This window comes from Atractosteus spatula, chromosome 2 (assembly GCF_055471065.1).
Source record: "Atractosteus spatula isolate fAtrSpa1 chromosome 2, fAtrSpa1.hap1, whole genome shotgun sequence".
Classification (NCBI taxonomy): Eukaryota; Metazoa; Chordata; class Actinopteri; order Semionotiformes; family Lepisosteidae; genus Atractosteus; species Atractosteus spatula.
The window spans coordinates 8,634,291-8,647,484 of NC_142707.1; the positions used below are offsets into that span (position 1 = coordinate 8,634,291).

Below are 13,194 nucleotides of genomic sequence, written 5' to 3' on the forward strand. Positions count from 1 at the left end.
TTATAAGTCTGGGGTTCTGCACACAAAATTGAATCTGGTCCAAATATGTGCAGTTGTCTGAGGGTGTATTCCTTTTCATGATGGCGCCTTTCAGTCACAGCACACACAAGCCTGTCAGAGCTATCATGTCCTGTGTTACAGCATACCAGAGCTGTTTGCTCTGTAGGAGAGCTCTTAAATCCACTGTTGGAGGCTGTGCAGCAATGAGAAGGCTGTTAGAAATATCAGAGTTGTTATAATCTCTCACACCTGTTATAAACCGGCAGTGCTGTTATAATCAGTGTCTATGATGTTCAGTATAAGTGCTGTTATAGGCTGATGAACCTGTTATAAACTGTGACAGCGCTGTTATAGTCAGCGTCTAACTTCTTATCAGAAGTTTCCATGCTCTTATTGTCTCAAAGACCTGTTATAAACTGGGGCCAGGCTGTTATATTCAGTGTCTGATACCCTAGAAGACGTATCAGGACTGTGGTTACCTGACAGAGCTGGTAACATCTGTAGCAGATTTGGAAGTGACTGTGCCAGATCTGTATAAACTGGAGTCAGTGGTCTTCAGGCTCCTGCTTTAGAAATGGAGGCTGTGAGATGAAACCCGCGGCACAGTACAGATAGCATTGCAGCATGCGCCATGTGCAACAGCCTGACAGGTGCGGAGAATGGGGGGACGTTCACTGAGCTGAAGCCAGGTCTGCTGTCACAAATCACACAGGAGGTGAGCTGCCTGAGAGAGCACTGCGGTGCTCCGTGCGAGGTTTTACTGCAGGACTTTATGTGCTGTCTGTAGTGGCGCTCTCTGTATGCTTTATGTGTCACCTAGAGACACAGCGCTATTAGCAGGCGGGGCTGGCAGCTGTTTGGGCCATGATGGATTCAGAGTGACGGGGCTCTCAGCGGGGGGGCTGAGGAGGTGTGATGCAATACTGCGCACAGGGAAACTGTTTCTAGAATTGTTTCCTTTTCTTCTTGTTCCCGAAGTGGGTCAGGTGTCCCCCACTCTTTCTGAGTAAGCAACTGCTATTTGTTTTGTTTTTTTATTGCTCTGGCAAGACCGGATTGCTACAAAGACAAAGACACAATACTGTACAAAAATACAGACTGATTTTTCTGGGGCCTTGTCAAAGAGCAGTAGCAATTGCATGCTGGATTGCTGGAGCAGATGAAGATGCTGAAGTCTGGAGGATTAACCCACAATTCCACCTGCTTTTACTGGCAGGGCGTCCCCCTCCAGTGACACAGCTGCACCGCTGAGAGCACAGTACCTTCTTACACACCCCACGTGCACACAGAGCCCCTTCCGCTAAACCAGCAATATGTGTGAACACTTTTACAGTTGGTTACTTTCTCTTTGAAGCATTTGCAATCCAGTGTGCTTCAGCAGGCTGGCTCTGAAGTGTCTCCTGCACAGAGCTGGCTGAGGGATTCTTCAGCTGGATCTTGATTGTTTCTGGTTATCCTTAGCTGTGATGTGGAAATACTAGCTATTGTTGCGGCTTCAGGCTGAAGCTCGACCAGGCTGGACCTTATGAGTACTAATGACTTCCTTGATGACCCCCCTAGGGTTTATTATTGCTGTGTTGGCAGGGCCACAGTTTTCCCAACATCTAACACCAGGGCCAGGCCAGAGAAAGGGACTTTTCATACAGCAAATGACTAACTCCTTATTAAAAGGCAACACACATTGAAAACCAAGCCCTCCCTGCGCCACTGTCACTCATTCTGTTCATTTAAATAGGTGCCCTGCTGCTCTCTTTGTAACTGTAAGTCAAGAGCTGTGACAGGCTGGCTTTTTTATTGGAAATACTGGAAATGTTTGCACGTTAAAGGCCTGAGAGAGCTGGAGGCAGAGAGGGAAAGAGAGAGAGAGACTAATCGCCGCTCGGAAGGTGTCCTGTCACTGCAATGTGCATCTCCTGATAGAAACAGCATTCCTCAGAAGATAAACTTGGGCCCCCATCTCCACCCACTGTGCACCCCCCACCCCCTCTCTCATAACAGACGAAGTGGCTATTGACTGTTTGTGCTGGAGTCTGAGTGTGAGCAGGAGTGTATAGCCTCCCGAACACGGATGAGTCACAGAGACCTCTGGGGACCAGAAAGCAGCTTTTAAAACCTCAGTGGGAATTGAACAGCTAGGGGAAGGCAAGGAGGAATGCCAGCTAAGATCTTCACCTGTGGAGTGAGTAGGAACGATTTTTTTACGTGATTATTTCTAATGCTGATGTTGGTCGTGGCCACTCTCGTCTTGGCTTTGGCAGTTTTCAATGATTCTATGCGTAGGGGGTGGGAGGTCGGCGCACAACCCCCCTCCCCTCCCCTCTGCACATGTTCCAGGTGTACAGGAACACCACTAGTCCAGGCTCACAGCTCTTCCTACCTGATCTGACGCTGCAGGAAGCCTGGGTCAGTTACAGCACTGCGCCTTTCAGAACCTGTTGATAAATAGTTAGTGCCACAGGGGTGAGGAATCCTGGTTTATATATTCAATACAAATATCAAGCTGTGGTTATGAGTGGGACAGTGTGCATTTGTAATTCCTGGGATGCGCCCAGTTCAATATCATCTACCATAATCCTCCACATTGCCACATAAGCCAGAACATTGGCTGCATTTGGGCACTTCAATGCTACAAAGTCTTTGGGGCCTTTTCTGTTTCTTTGAATGAATTAGTTCATTGGTAATGAGTAAAATTGACTTTTGGAAATGCTAAAAGTTCCTCTCCTTCTCCCCTTTCTCCCCCTCACTTTCGTCTGCAATATGTTTCTTTCCAGGCTGTGCAGAACAGTAAGGATTCCACTGGCTTCTGTGCTTCATTTCTTCTTTAGCAGCTCCGATCATGAACACCAGGAGCCCACTAGTAGGATTCCCTTGTTATTGTCCCCTGCCAGTTGGCTTAACTGGCCTCTCGTTTCTCATAACGGCCTCTCCTATTTGAGTAACCAAGTACCCTAGAGATCACTGCTGCATCTTAAGATAATTGGCATCTCTTTAGATAATTGTAGTCTCTTACGATAATATCATTCTCACGGTCATCATCGTGTGAACAAGCCCTTGAGGACTGCTAACAGCAACTGCAGCTCCCACTCAGGGACTGTATAGTCTGTGCAAGGCAGCACTCGATAACACTGCAGGAGATAATTAATGAGCAGAGGCACTAGTTAATTAGTTCCTTTCCTTTCTTTCATTCTCCTTTTCTTTCTTACATGGATTCTTTCTTTCTGACGTAAATTCGAAAAACAAAGCCAGGTTTTTTGTGACCCCGGAACACATTGTTATGTAATTTTCTGTTAATCTGTTCATTGCTGGGCCTGCTCTCCTGTCCTGGAGGTGTTGCAGTAATGGCTAGAGACACTCGTCAAATTATAAACGACGAGGGGTAAACAGGCATCCTTCTGTTCACCTGGATATGATCTGCGCAGGCTTTTGAAACCCGGGTGTGTTGCACAAGCTCTTCCTGAAGGCACAGGAGAGTCCAGTCTGGGACACAGGGAGTGACAGATCACTCCTGCGGTCATTTCCCCTTTGCTCTGACAGTGCAGGGCTGGCCCAGGCTGCCAGTCTGAAGAGTGGCAAACTCAAAGATGGGTCTGATCTTGGTAGCATTGCAGTGCAGGCAGGGTGCTGGTGTTCTTCAGGTGCTCTTGAGCTGCCTTTCCTTTGGAGGAGATTTCTTTTTCTTTTTTCATTTCTTTCACCCCCACTTTGCACTGCAGAACCCTGCTGGTTTGGGCGTTCTCCCACGATGGAAAAGCCTAAGTGAGCTCTGGCACTGCCCGTCGTCCTCGGATGTGTTGCCACTGCGTGGCTTGACAGCGCTGGATGAATTACCTCCAGACGAAATAACCACTCTGCACAAACCTCTCAAACCTGAGCTGTTAATTGCATTTAATTAGCAAACCCTGTGTCAGAATGATGAATAGTCAGGGAAAAAAAAACGCAGCACTAAATCCAGGGCACTTCGAACTCTCGTTTTCTCTCCGAGCACAGCGGTTAGAATCTCACGTTTAGTCTCCATCTGTACAAAGAGAGCAGTAAAGCAAATCTTTTTAATGTGCTTAACTGTCGTCCTTTTGGGATGTTAGCACCCTTTCACGGGGCTTTCTTGGACACAGATGATTGTGTCTTTCATCTTTCATCTTTCCTAGTGAAAGCAGCTACTGTAGCTGAGTGACAATCGAGTCTGATGGAGTGAGGAACAAGGCCCTGTGATTTTCATCATTGTCTGCTATTCAAATTTTCCAAGTTTTGTGGAAAATGCCACTCCACAGTCAGAATTCAGGTGGGCTGGGATGCTGTGTACAGGTTGTCGTGCCCAGTGCGTGGGTCTACTGTTGTCTGAAGAACAAACAGAAGGGCTACTGTGGCATCACAGGCTTAGTTCAGACTGCAAAGCACTTGGCTTTGGGAGAACAATCCCAGCATCCCAAGGGGGTGTTGACTAACACTGCTGCAGAGCCCCATCGAGGCAGAAAAACATCGGCCGCAGGAATGTCATACAAGCTCATGCACAATTACACCTGTTGCCATGAGGCTTCGGTACCAAGAGGTGGCATGAGTGAGTTGATGCCTTTCACCCTGGAAGGTATGGCAGCTCGAATGCTGTCCTTCACCAAGCAGGAGGGTGTGGAAGGTTAGATAAATAAGCACCGCTGGCCCCAGTGCCAGCTTCCTGTAAAAGTTTAATGTTGGGTTATGGACTGCAGCCACTGATGTGAAGGTAATGGGCGGTAAATCTTGACCCATTGAGATGAAAAGCATCTTAAAAATAAAAGCCAGAGAAAGAGACAAGACGGAAGAAAATCAATCTGGCAGCCAGGCAAGTCAGCAGAAAGAAAAAAATGAAATAAAAGCTTCTCTCTTCGGCATGTGTCTTTGTTAGATGCTCACTGTAAAGCATTTCATGGCAGCAGGTGGCTTTACAGAATCCTTCCTCTGCCTCAAATCCATCTTCTCACATCACACCAGCACCTGTTTCTGGAAACGGGCAGGAAAGTCAGCTATTTAGCAGAGCTCAGTAGCCTAAAATGAAGGACCAGATATCAGATCTCTGTTATCTTCCATCACCTGAGTGTTTCCGAACAGGAGAGATGTAACCAGTTTCCCTACCCAGGCCCCTGGTGCATTCTAAGACACAATATTACTTTCTTACAAATCACATTTCTATTTGGGAAAACTCATTTTCTGCAAATAACCTGAATCTGAATTTGCACAAATGCCTAAGATAAACATGTAAGCTCATATGCATCTCTGGATACTAGACTACATAAAGCTAGTTAGTTGTAAGAGCAGAAAGAACCAGAATAAAAAGGCATTATAGCACATTCTTGGTATTGCAGGGATTTAAATCTCAAGCCCATAGGTTTTCGTGATGATTTTGTTTTCATGGTGAGCATGTTGTTTTCCCATTTGGCCAAACGTGCAAAATCAGCACAGCGCTCAATGCATAAGGTCAGCAGCCAGTATCTACAGTATATAGCACTGATGACTTGTGGCACAGGTCTCTAGTGCTTGGAGGGCTATTAGCTTTGTGTCTTTCTGGAAAGGTTTATGGTTCAAAAGCAGTGCTGCTGGGCTTTTAAGGAATCTGCTGTTTAATTTAAATTTAAAATCATGAACAGGGGGCTCTTCATTACCCAAATGGTTATGAGAGTATGGATCTTGTTGTTGTTGTTGAACACAATACTCTGGTTTCTTTCAAGACACAACTGAATGACATTCTTGGATCAATTAACTACTACAGTAGCTACCAAACAGGCAAGATGACCTTATTTGAGACAGTTATTATGTTCACCTGACTTTTTTTCTGGGGTGCAGTAAAGTACAGACTGTTAGTTGTCTTTGATAAAATTGGGAGTAGTGTACAAATATCCATGCGTACAGCACTATATACTGTAGGTTGGAACCTATATTTGAGAAAATGTAGTCAGTTTTTTTTGCAGTACAGAACAAGAACAAAGACTGTTATCAGGCTTGTCTACAGTTCATGATTAGACTCTCAGGAACCATAAGCAGGATGAGAATGCAACAGTTTCAGTGCACAGCCCCAGTGTGAGGACTGGGAAGGGACTGGGGTTGCAGAGATGGGGGGCTGTACTACTGTGACAGTGTCAGCCTTGCAGAACCCCACCCCTCCTTTTGTCCTGGGCCCTCAGCTGTGGCCTAATCCTGGGGGGAGACAGAGAGTTGGGGGCTGAGGTCTTGGGTGAGACAAGATACTGGCGGGGGGGGATTGGCGATGTGCCCCGCCTCTCTCAGCCACTAATCCCCACACCAGAGCCCGCCAGCCAGTCATGAATACAGAAACAGGGTGATGGATTGTTGCTGTCACGCTTGCTGCTGCAGCTGGGCTGAGCCTGATTGGGATGTGAACAGCCGACACAGCAGGACCAAGCTGGCTGGAGTCTGTGTGCAAGTGAGGAAGAGAGGGGTGAAAGAGTAAAATAGAGGAGGACTTCAGAGCAAGATGCTTATTGATAACCTGAATACCCCCTTTTTTATACTTTCAGTCTTAGGAAGAGGAGATCTACTTTTAATTTGGAAAGTCCCTCCTCCTTTTTTTAAATCAGAAAACATTTGTCCTCTTCTTCCTTTCCTAAACCAAGCATGTTCAAAAAATAGCTGAATCTCATCAGAATCTCTGGCTGACATATCCCAGAGAGCTTTTGCCATTATTTGTTCTCAAACAATGCAGAGACGTATTTGCTAGGTTTCAGCACACAGCCGAAAGAATGTGTCAGAGGAATGCACTGTGCACCACACTAGCGTTCCTTTCTGGAAGAATCATCCAAAGAGCTAAAAACATTCAGTATTTCCCTCCTGGTGTTCAACAACTCAGATTGTTACTGATAGAATACATTTTTTGTGAGATAGTCCTGGTCTGCTTTATATAGAAGGACAAATGAAATATAACTTTGATCTAATTCTGGTTTTGAACACGTTTTGCAGGCTTGTCATTTAATTTTAGCTTCAGAATATTTTACAGTATATTGTGTGGCTTTTTTGCACTGTTTAATAATATTTTGTAAGTGGTAGAATATATACAATGCATGCAGTAGATTCTAGACAAAACGTCACATTTCCTCTCAAACAGTCTCTCAGCTCTGACCACTAGTGCACTCCGCCTCTTCCTCAGTCTCTCAACTCTAATCACTAGTGCACTCTGCCTCTTCCTCAGTCCCTCAGCTCTAATCACTAGTGCACTCTGCCTCTTCCTCAGGTTTTCAGCTATAAGCACTAGTGCACACTACCTCTCTCACTCTCTCAGGTCTAAAGTAGTCTTTGTTTGTAACTACCTTAGTCTGCTCTGTCCACCTTCTCTGCAATAAGTACCACCTTCAGTTTGGCTCAGGAATAAGCTATAATGGTGCGGAACTGTTAAGAAGTTGATTGGAATCTGGTCCTTATCGTGTTCTAATCCCATTCAACTCTTTTTACTGCCAATGTGTATGCAAATGCGTGGGGGAAACTTTCCCAGGCAATCTTGTAGAAAGCTAATGAATACCATTATATTCTCATCCTACGAAAAGTGACTCTAGATTGTGTGACAGGGTGCTTTCAGCACAGCATAGAGAGGGCGAGCTAAGGTAGATTAGACTCTGGTGTCCCAAAATCCACCCCAGATTTGTCTTTGTCACAGAGACCAGAAAAACACATTTCTGGTTCAAATGGTAAAAACCAAATCTGTGGTTGGTTGGACCTAAACAACTGGGAGGAAATTTATGTCTGGTGGGGGGTAGAAGTTATTGAGAGAAGGAAGGAGTTATTGTTGTAACAATTTGGAGGACACAGAGACATTTGCAGAATGATCACAGAGAGAGTTGGAATGAATAGTTAGTGGAGATGGAGAACAGAGTAAGATGGAAAGGAAACACTATTGTTTGGTTTTGACAAAGTCATGACGGAGGATTTTAATAACTCATGATGGTATATACAGTATGGTGGTAGTAGTGGGATTCAGGAATTAGTTCAATATGAATTTCACTCTCCATGACTCCTTCATCAGATTGGTACTGGTAATACAGCAGCTAATTGAGTACCTTCTGGTGACTTGCTGTTTGCCACTGATACACTGAGCCTGCTCTAATGTTGTACTTTTCTTCTTATTCTTACTTATACAGTATTGTGTGTTTAGCTTTGCCCCCTGAGATTGTTTCTCTTTGGATTATAATACCATGTGTAATCATTTGAGCAACAAATGAAATCAACAGGACCTCTCACCTGCCAGCTATGTTGGGGTCTGTTACCGCTGAGCTGTAGAGCTCCAGTGGAGTATCGTGCCTTGTAGACTGCGCAGCACTAAAATGAAGTCTGAGCTGCACCTATTTACATTCCTCCTTCTGTCCCACAGTATGTTAATATACTAAAGCATGTGGTCTGGCTGTGATCGATTTCAATTACACCCACACTCCCCGGCGAATTGCTGTACATTCTCATTTATAAAACTCAGTGGTGAATGAGTGAGATTGAAACTGACTGCAGTACTAGATTGAGCCACCGAGCAAGAGCTTATGCCAGACAAATATGCTTCCGAAATGCACCATAGAGTAGCATCTGTCCGCCAGGAGGGTGTGAGCTAGCAGCATGGGGCTTTTAGATGGTTCTCTAAAGACAGGGAATGAGTGAGAGTGAGAAAAAGACAGAGGAGAGGCATGCCTCTTCCTTTTCTGAACCCCAGCGAGCTTGTCCTTTTTCTGCTAGGGCATCCTGAACCAATCAGAGTGACAGCCCAGGAAGGAGGGGGGCAGGAGGCTGAAAGATTGCACCTGCAGGGTAGAGACGCTTTTCCAGGGGATTGGGCAGTCAAAGGGCCCACATTCCTAGGTGACAGGCTTCAAACGAGGAGCGCCCATCTGAACTGACAGCTCCAACGGCACGGCTGCCCACATGCTTAACACTCGCTGCACCCAGCACGGCCCCGCAGCTCAGACAGCCAAGGGCTCAGTCGGAACTTAGCGCCCTCTCTCCTCCAGTTCCACCCCAGAGCAGCTGCAGTCCAGGGACGGCAAGTGGTTTCATAAGCTGAAGGGTCTGTGCAGCACACGTGGTAATGCAAGCACCCGCCTCTGTTCTGGTAGTGTTCCTGACTGTGTGAATGCAGAAGTAAGGGCAGTTTTAGGAAGGAAAAGGAGTTTTTTTTAATGATTTGTAGGGTTGTGGGTGGGAAGTATTTATTTCTTCAGCTTTCTGTTAAAATGATCTATCCTGCTCATTTCACAGGGAAATTCAGAGCACATGCAAGAGGTTGCAGACTTTGTTCTCTGACAATCAAGCACACAATTTTCCAACAGACCAAAAATCTGATCATCTGTAGACACCCGGTGAGATGCCTCTGGATCTGGTCTCTTGCCACGTGTTTTTATTATACCCTGCGGCCGGATGTTGCCACTTTCAAAGTGTTTTCTGGGTCAGGTTTTTGCTGTCCCAGATCCCGGTGTTTGTGTATTCAGAACGGCCCAGGGGGCTGAGGCGTGGTGTCTGGGATTGCCTTGGTCCTTATCAGCATGAAACACGCACACACAGGGCCGCCACACCTCTCTAACACAGCATGGACCTCACATAACAAGCTGAACTTACTGCTCTGGAACAAACACAACTGCTCATGCATGTAAAAACACATGCACACACATATTGGTTGTTGATTTCTCATTTCTTGCCATTTCATTCTAGTAGTATTAAGATCCCTGTTCCCACAATGAATAAATATTTATGTGCATCTGTTTTTTTACAGAAGGTACACATATCATATAAGATCATTTGTTTTAGCTCTGTAAAATTTGGTAAAAAAACTCATTTCAATATATTTTAATCTGGAGCTTTGATGTTAAGACATTAACACTGAAAGAACACTGGTGTTCATTGCACACATTGCTACTTGGAAAAACAATTCTCCTTGCATTCATACTTTCGTTTAACCTTTAGAGTGCAACTTTCAGGCTGTAACAATTTCTGCTGAGGCCAGCTTCTCTTCTTGCTATGCTGCAACTAAAATAGCTAATCCCAGTTTTACAGAAAATGCTGAAACAACATTGTTTCACTAAGTACAACAAAAATATGTCTTTTAAGCAAGTCACAGAATACAGTACTCTTCGCTATGTAAAAGACAGGAAGCTTGAAAATTACTCACACTGCACAGAGCTAGTGATCAACATTCACATGGCTTTGGCCTTCTGAAATGTCTGTAATAGCTCATTAAGCTTTTTAAGGCTTTCCATTTAAAACAGCACAGTGTAAAAATACAGCAAGCAGATTGACCCATTTCCAAACGCTCCGCAAATCTTAATTGCATCTGCTTTCAGCATGAGTGGTTAGATCAGGGAAATTATATTGATGGCTTAAATCTCAAGTCATGGCTCTCAAGTTTGATAGAGAATATCCTGTTGCAGATACAGATAGGTGAAGTCTGTAAATCACTTGGCTGAAAAACACAGGGCCTATGAGGTACTGTAGAAGTGACAGAGTAGCTGAAATTCTTTCTAGTATCCACAGTCTAGGGACTCACAGCTTTGAGACCAGGAGAAAACAGCCTGGGACAGTGGGGATGAGGTAGTACAGTACAGTGGTCAGATCTGCTGATTTTAGACGCATGTAAAGCAAGGGTGTGCACCACTGGTCTTGGACAGGCACAGCCCACCAGGTCTTACAGGGAACTATAAACAGCCACTGACTGAATCCTTGAATGTCAAGTGGGATGGAACGTCTCCACCATGTTCTCATCCCAAGTGCTTCCACTTAGTACTTTATCCGGAATGAGGTATGATTTGACACACTTGAAGGGAAACCTGTAAAACATCCGTCCATCCATTTTCTAACCCCTTCTTCCAATTCAGGGTTGCAAGTGAGCAGGGCAAGCAATGGGCAAAACAAGGGGTACACCCTGGACGGGACACCTGTCCATGCCAGGGCACACGCAGACACAGATACACACGCACTCACACCAGGGCCAATTTTCAAAGAAGCCAATTAATCTCCCGGTACGTCTTTGGACTGTGGGAAGAAAATCCAAGCACACATGGGGAGAAAATAGAAACTCCACGCAGCTCGCGTCCCAGGAATTAAACACAGGGCTCCTGCACTGTGAAGCATCGATGTTAACCACTGTGTCACCTTGCTGCCCACCAGTAACATGTAGTACCCTTAATTAAGAAAATAATAGATCCAGTTACATTATTCTGAATTCAGCAAGAATGAAGCCCAGAAAACACTGTGGCTCTACAAGACCAGCACTCTCTTCACTGGTATAATCACTTAATCGAAACCCGGATGCCCAGCACCAGAGATGATCGTCAGCAGAGGAGAAACATCTGACAAGATTAATATGCATTTCTCACCACTTTCACACAGTGCAAGCTGGGCTATGAAACAGTTTCCATAACTACCTTCCAGACGGTGTGATGTGGTTTGGCTGAGCATGTTGACTGGGCAAGGTGCCAGGCTCTTCAGTGAGTGCCCGGGAGGCTAGCTGGCACACTGTCCAGATGAAACAAAGTGAGAATTTAAAAGGGCCAGGGATGTAGAGGTCAGGACAAGCCAGCAGCCTTGCAGTGCAGCTGCACAACAGCTAGGTGGCACCACAGGGCTTTCCGCCATTCACAGGATGTACATCATCTGGGAGAATTCTGTAACTTATTTAACTGGCCATCATGTTTCAGTACAAAATACTATTTTAGAAGAAGAAGGTTTAAGTCCCATGGGAAATATTCAGAAGACAAATCAGTCAATCACCAGATAAGGTTTTGGTTAAAAATATTTCATAAATTAAATATTTCATAAATAAAATAAATTTCATACATATTTTTAAAAGCATATTTCATAAATATTTTTTAAATGGGGAAAGCACATTTCATAACAATAAGATCAGAGCAAAAAAAATGTTTCAATCTTATATTTGCACCCCTTTCACTTTTGTAGTTTTTTGTTTTCAGGAAATTGGGAGGAAAGTGATTTGGGACAAAAGCCATTCAAAATCACCTTGTTCGCATGTTCCAGCAAATCCTTCACTCAGAAGGCCATGTTTAGTTTGACATGCTTGATTTGATCAACATGTGAGAGGAAGAACAGTGATCAGCGTGTCCTGTTTGATGCAGCAGAGACCGTGCAGTCAGTCTTTTGAACCATGACAAAAACAGCGAGCTGTGAGACCACAGACAAGTGTGTTTTGCTTCTTCACACCCACTGAGGCAGAACAGGAGTCCTTTCATCTCCTTGCAGTTGCCATGTTGATCCCATTGTGTGTGTACATCCTGGCCATTCTTCTGTCCCTCGTGGGGCTGTTGTCCACTTCGTTTGCTGAGCTGCTCTTGGGATAGTCGTTGTCATGGTAGAGAACGACCCTCCTGGCTCATCACCGTCCCCAGAGCTGGTCATTAGGTCCTGTGCTTCTCCAGCCAGTGACAGGAAGTCATCAAGAGGGTCACAACGCAGAGCGATCTCTGTAATCCCCAGTGAGAAAGAGCTATCTCTGGAAGTAATGGCACAGAATAATATTAGACCAATAGTGTTTCATTACTGTCTGCTAGTGTCAGTTTACGGCAGCTTTAGAAAGTGTTAACCAGTGGGGTTTCCAATAAAAGTATGTAGTAGAATTTTATATAAGAACTTCGTGATATTCCAGACAGCTGGGATTGTAGTCTGCACTGGAATGAATGGTTTGTTTTCACTGTAATGTAGCAATGTATTGTGTTTTGTATATGATACAGTACTGTATGTGTATATTATTTATGTTTTTTCTTTCTCTTTTTGGATCTCTGTAATTTTGAGCTCAACACAAAAAATTCCTACCAACCAAAAGGGGTAGTCTGGTGATAAAGTTGACTTTGGCTTTTGACTTTGACTTTAAACATCCTCTTATTAAGCTGTGAGTCTGTGGATTTGACTCAAGATTGCTATGCCTTTAAACTGTGATGTGACTGGATTGAGCTGATCTCCTTCACCAAGAACTGGCATTCATGTTTTAGCTGGTGTTGAGCAAAATGATTTCAGTCTCGTTTTACAGTATTCCTTTTGTATTAAGATATAAGAAAATAACACCATTCAGTCTGATTGCAGTATACGAGCAGCATGAATGCACACAAAACTGAAGACATTTCCTGCAGCCTTTATGTTGTGTCTCTTGAAACACAAAAGAACAATGATGCAAGCACTTACTTCAAGTGCCTTTGCAACAATATCAAATCGATTACATTTGTTGTACAGTAG

The 13,194-nt window shown here is 44.5% G+C and overlaps 1 protein-coding gene across 14 annotated transcripts in view; it reads left to right on the forward strand.

The window, feature by feature from the left end:
• The first annotated feature begins 2,001 nt into the window (after nt 1-2,001).
• The window catches only part of ank1a (ankyrin 1, erythrocytic a), an 84,278-nt gene continuing 73,085 nt past the window's right edge, over nt 2,002-13,194 (forward strand). For all 14 annotated transcript variants that reach the window (XM_088927625.1, XM_088927660.1, XM_088927693.1 and 11 more), the window contains exon 1: nt 2,002-2,179. In XM_088927625.1, the coding sequence (XP_088783751.1) occupies nt 2,153-2,179 (27 nt within the window). In that variant the 5' untranslated portion in view covers nt 2,002-2,152. The remainder of the gene's footprint in view (nt 2,180-13,194) is intronic.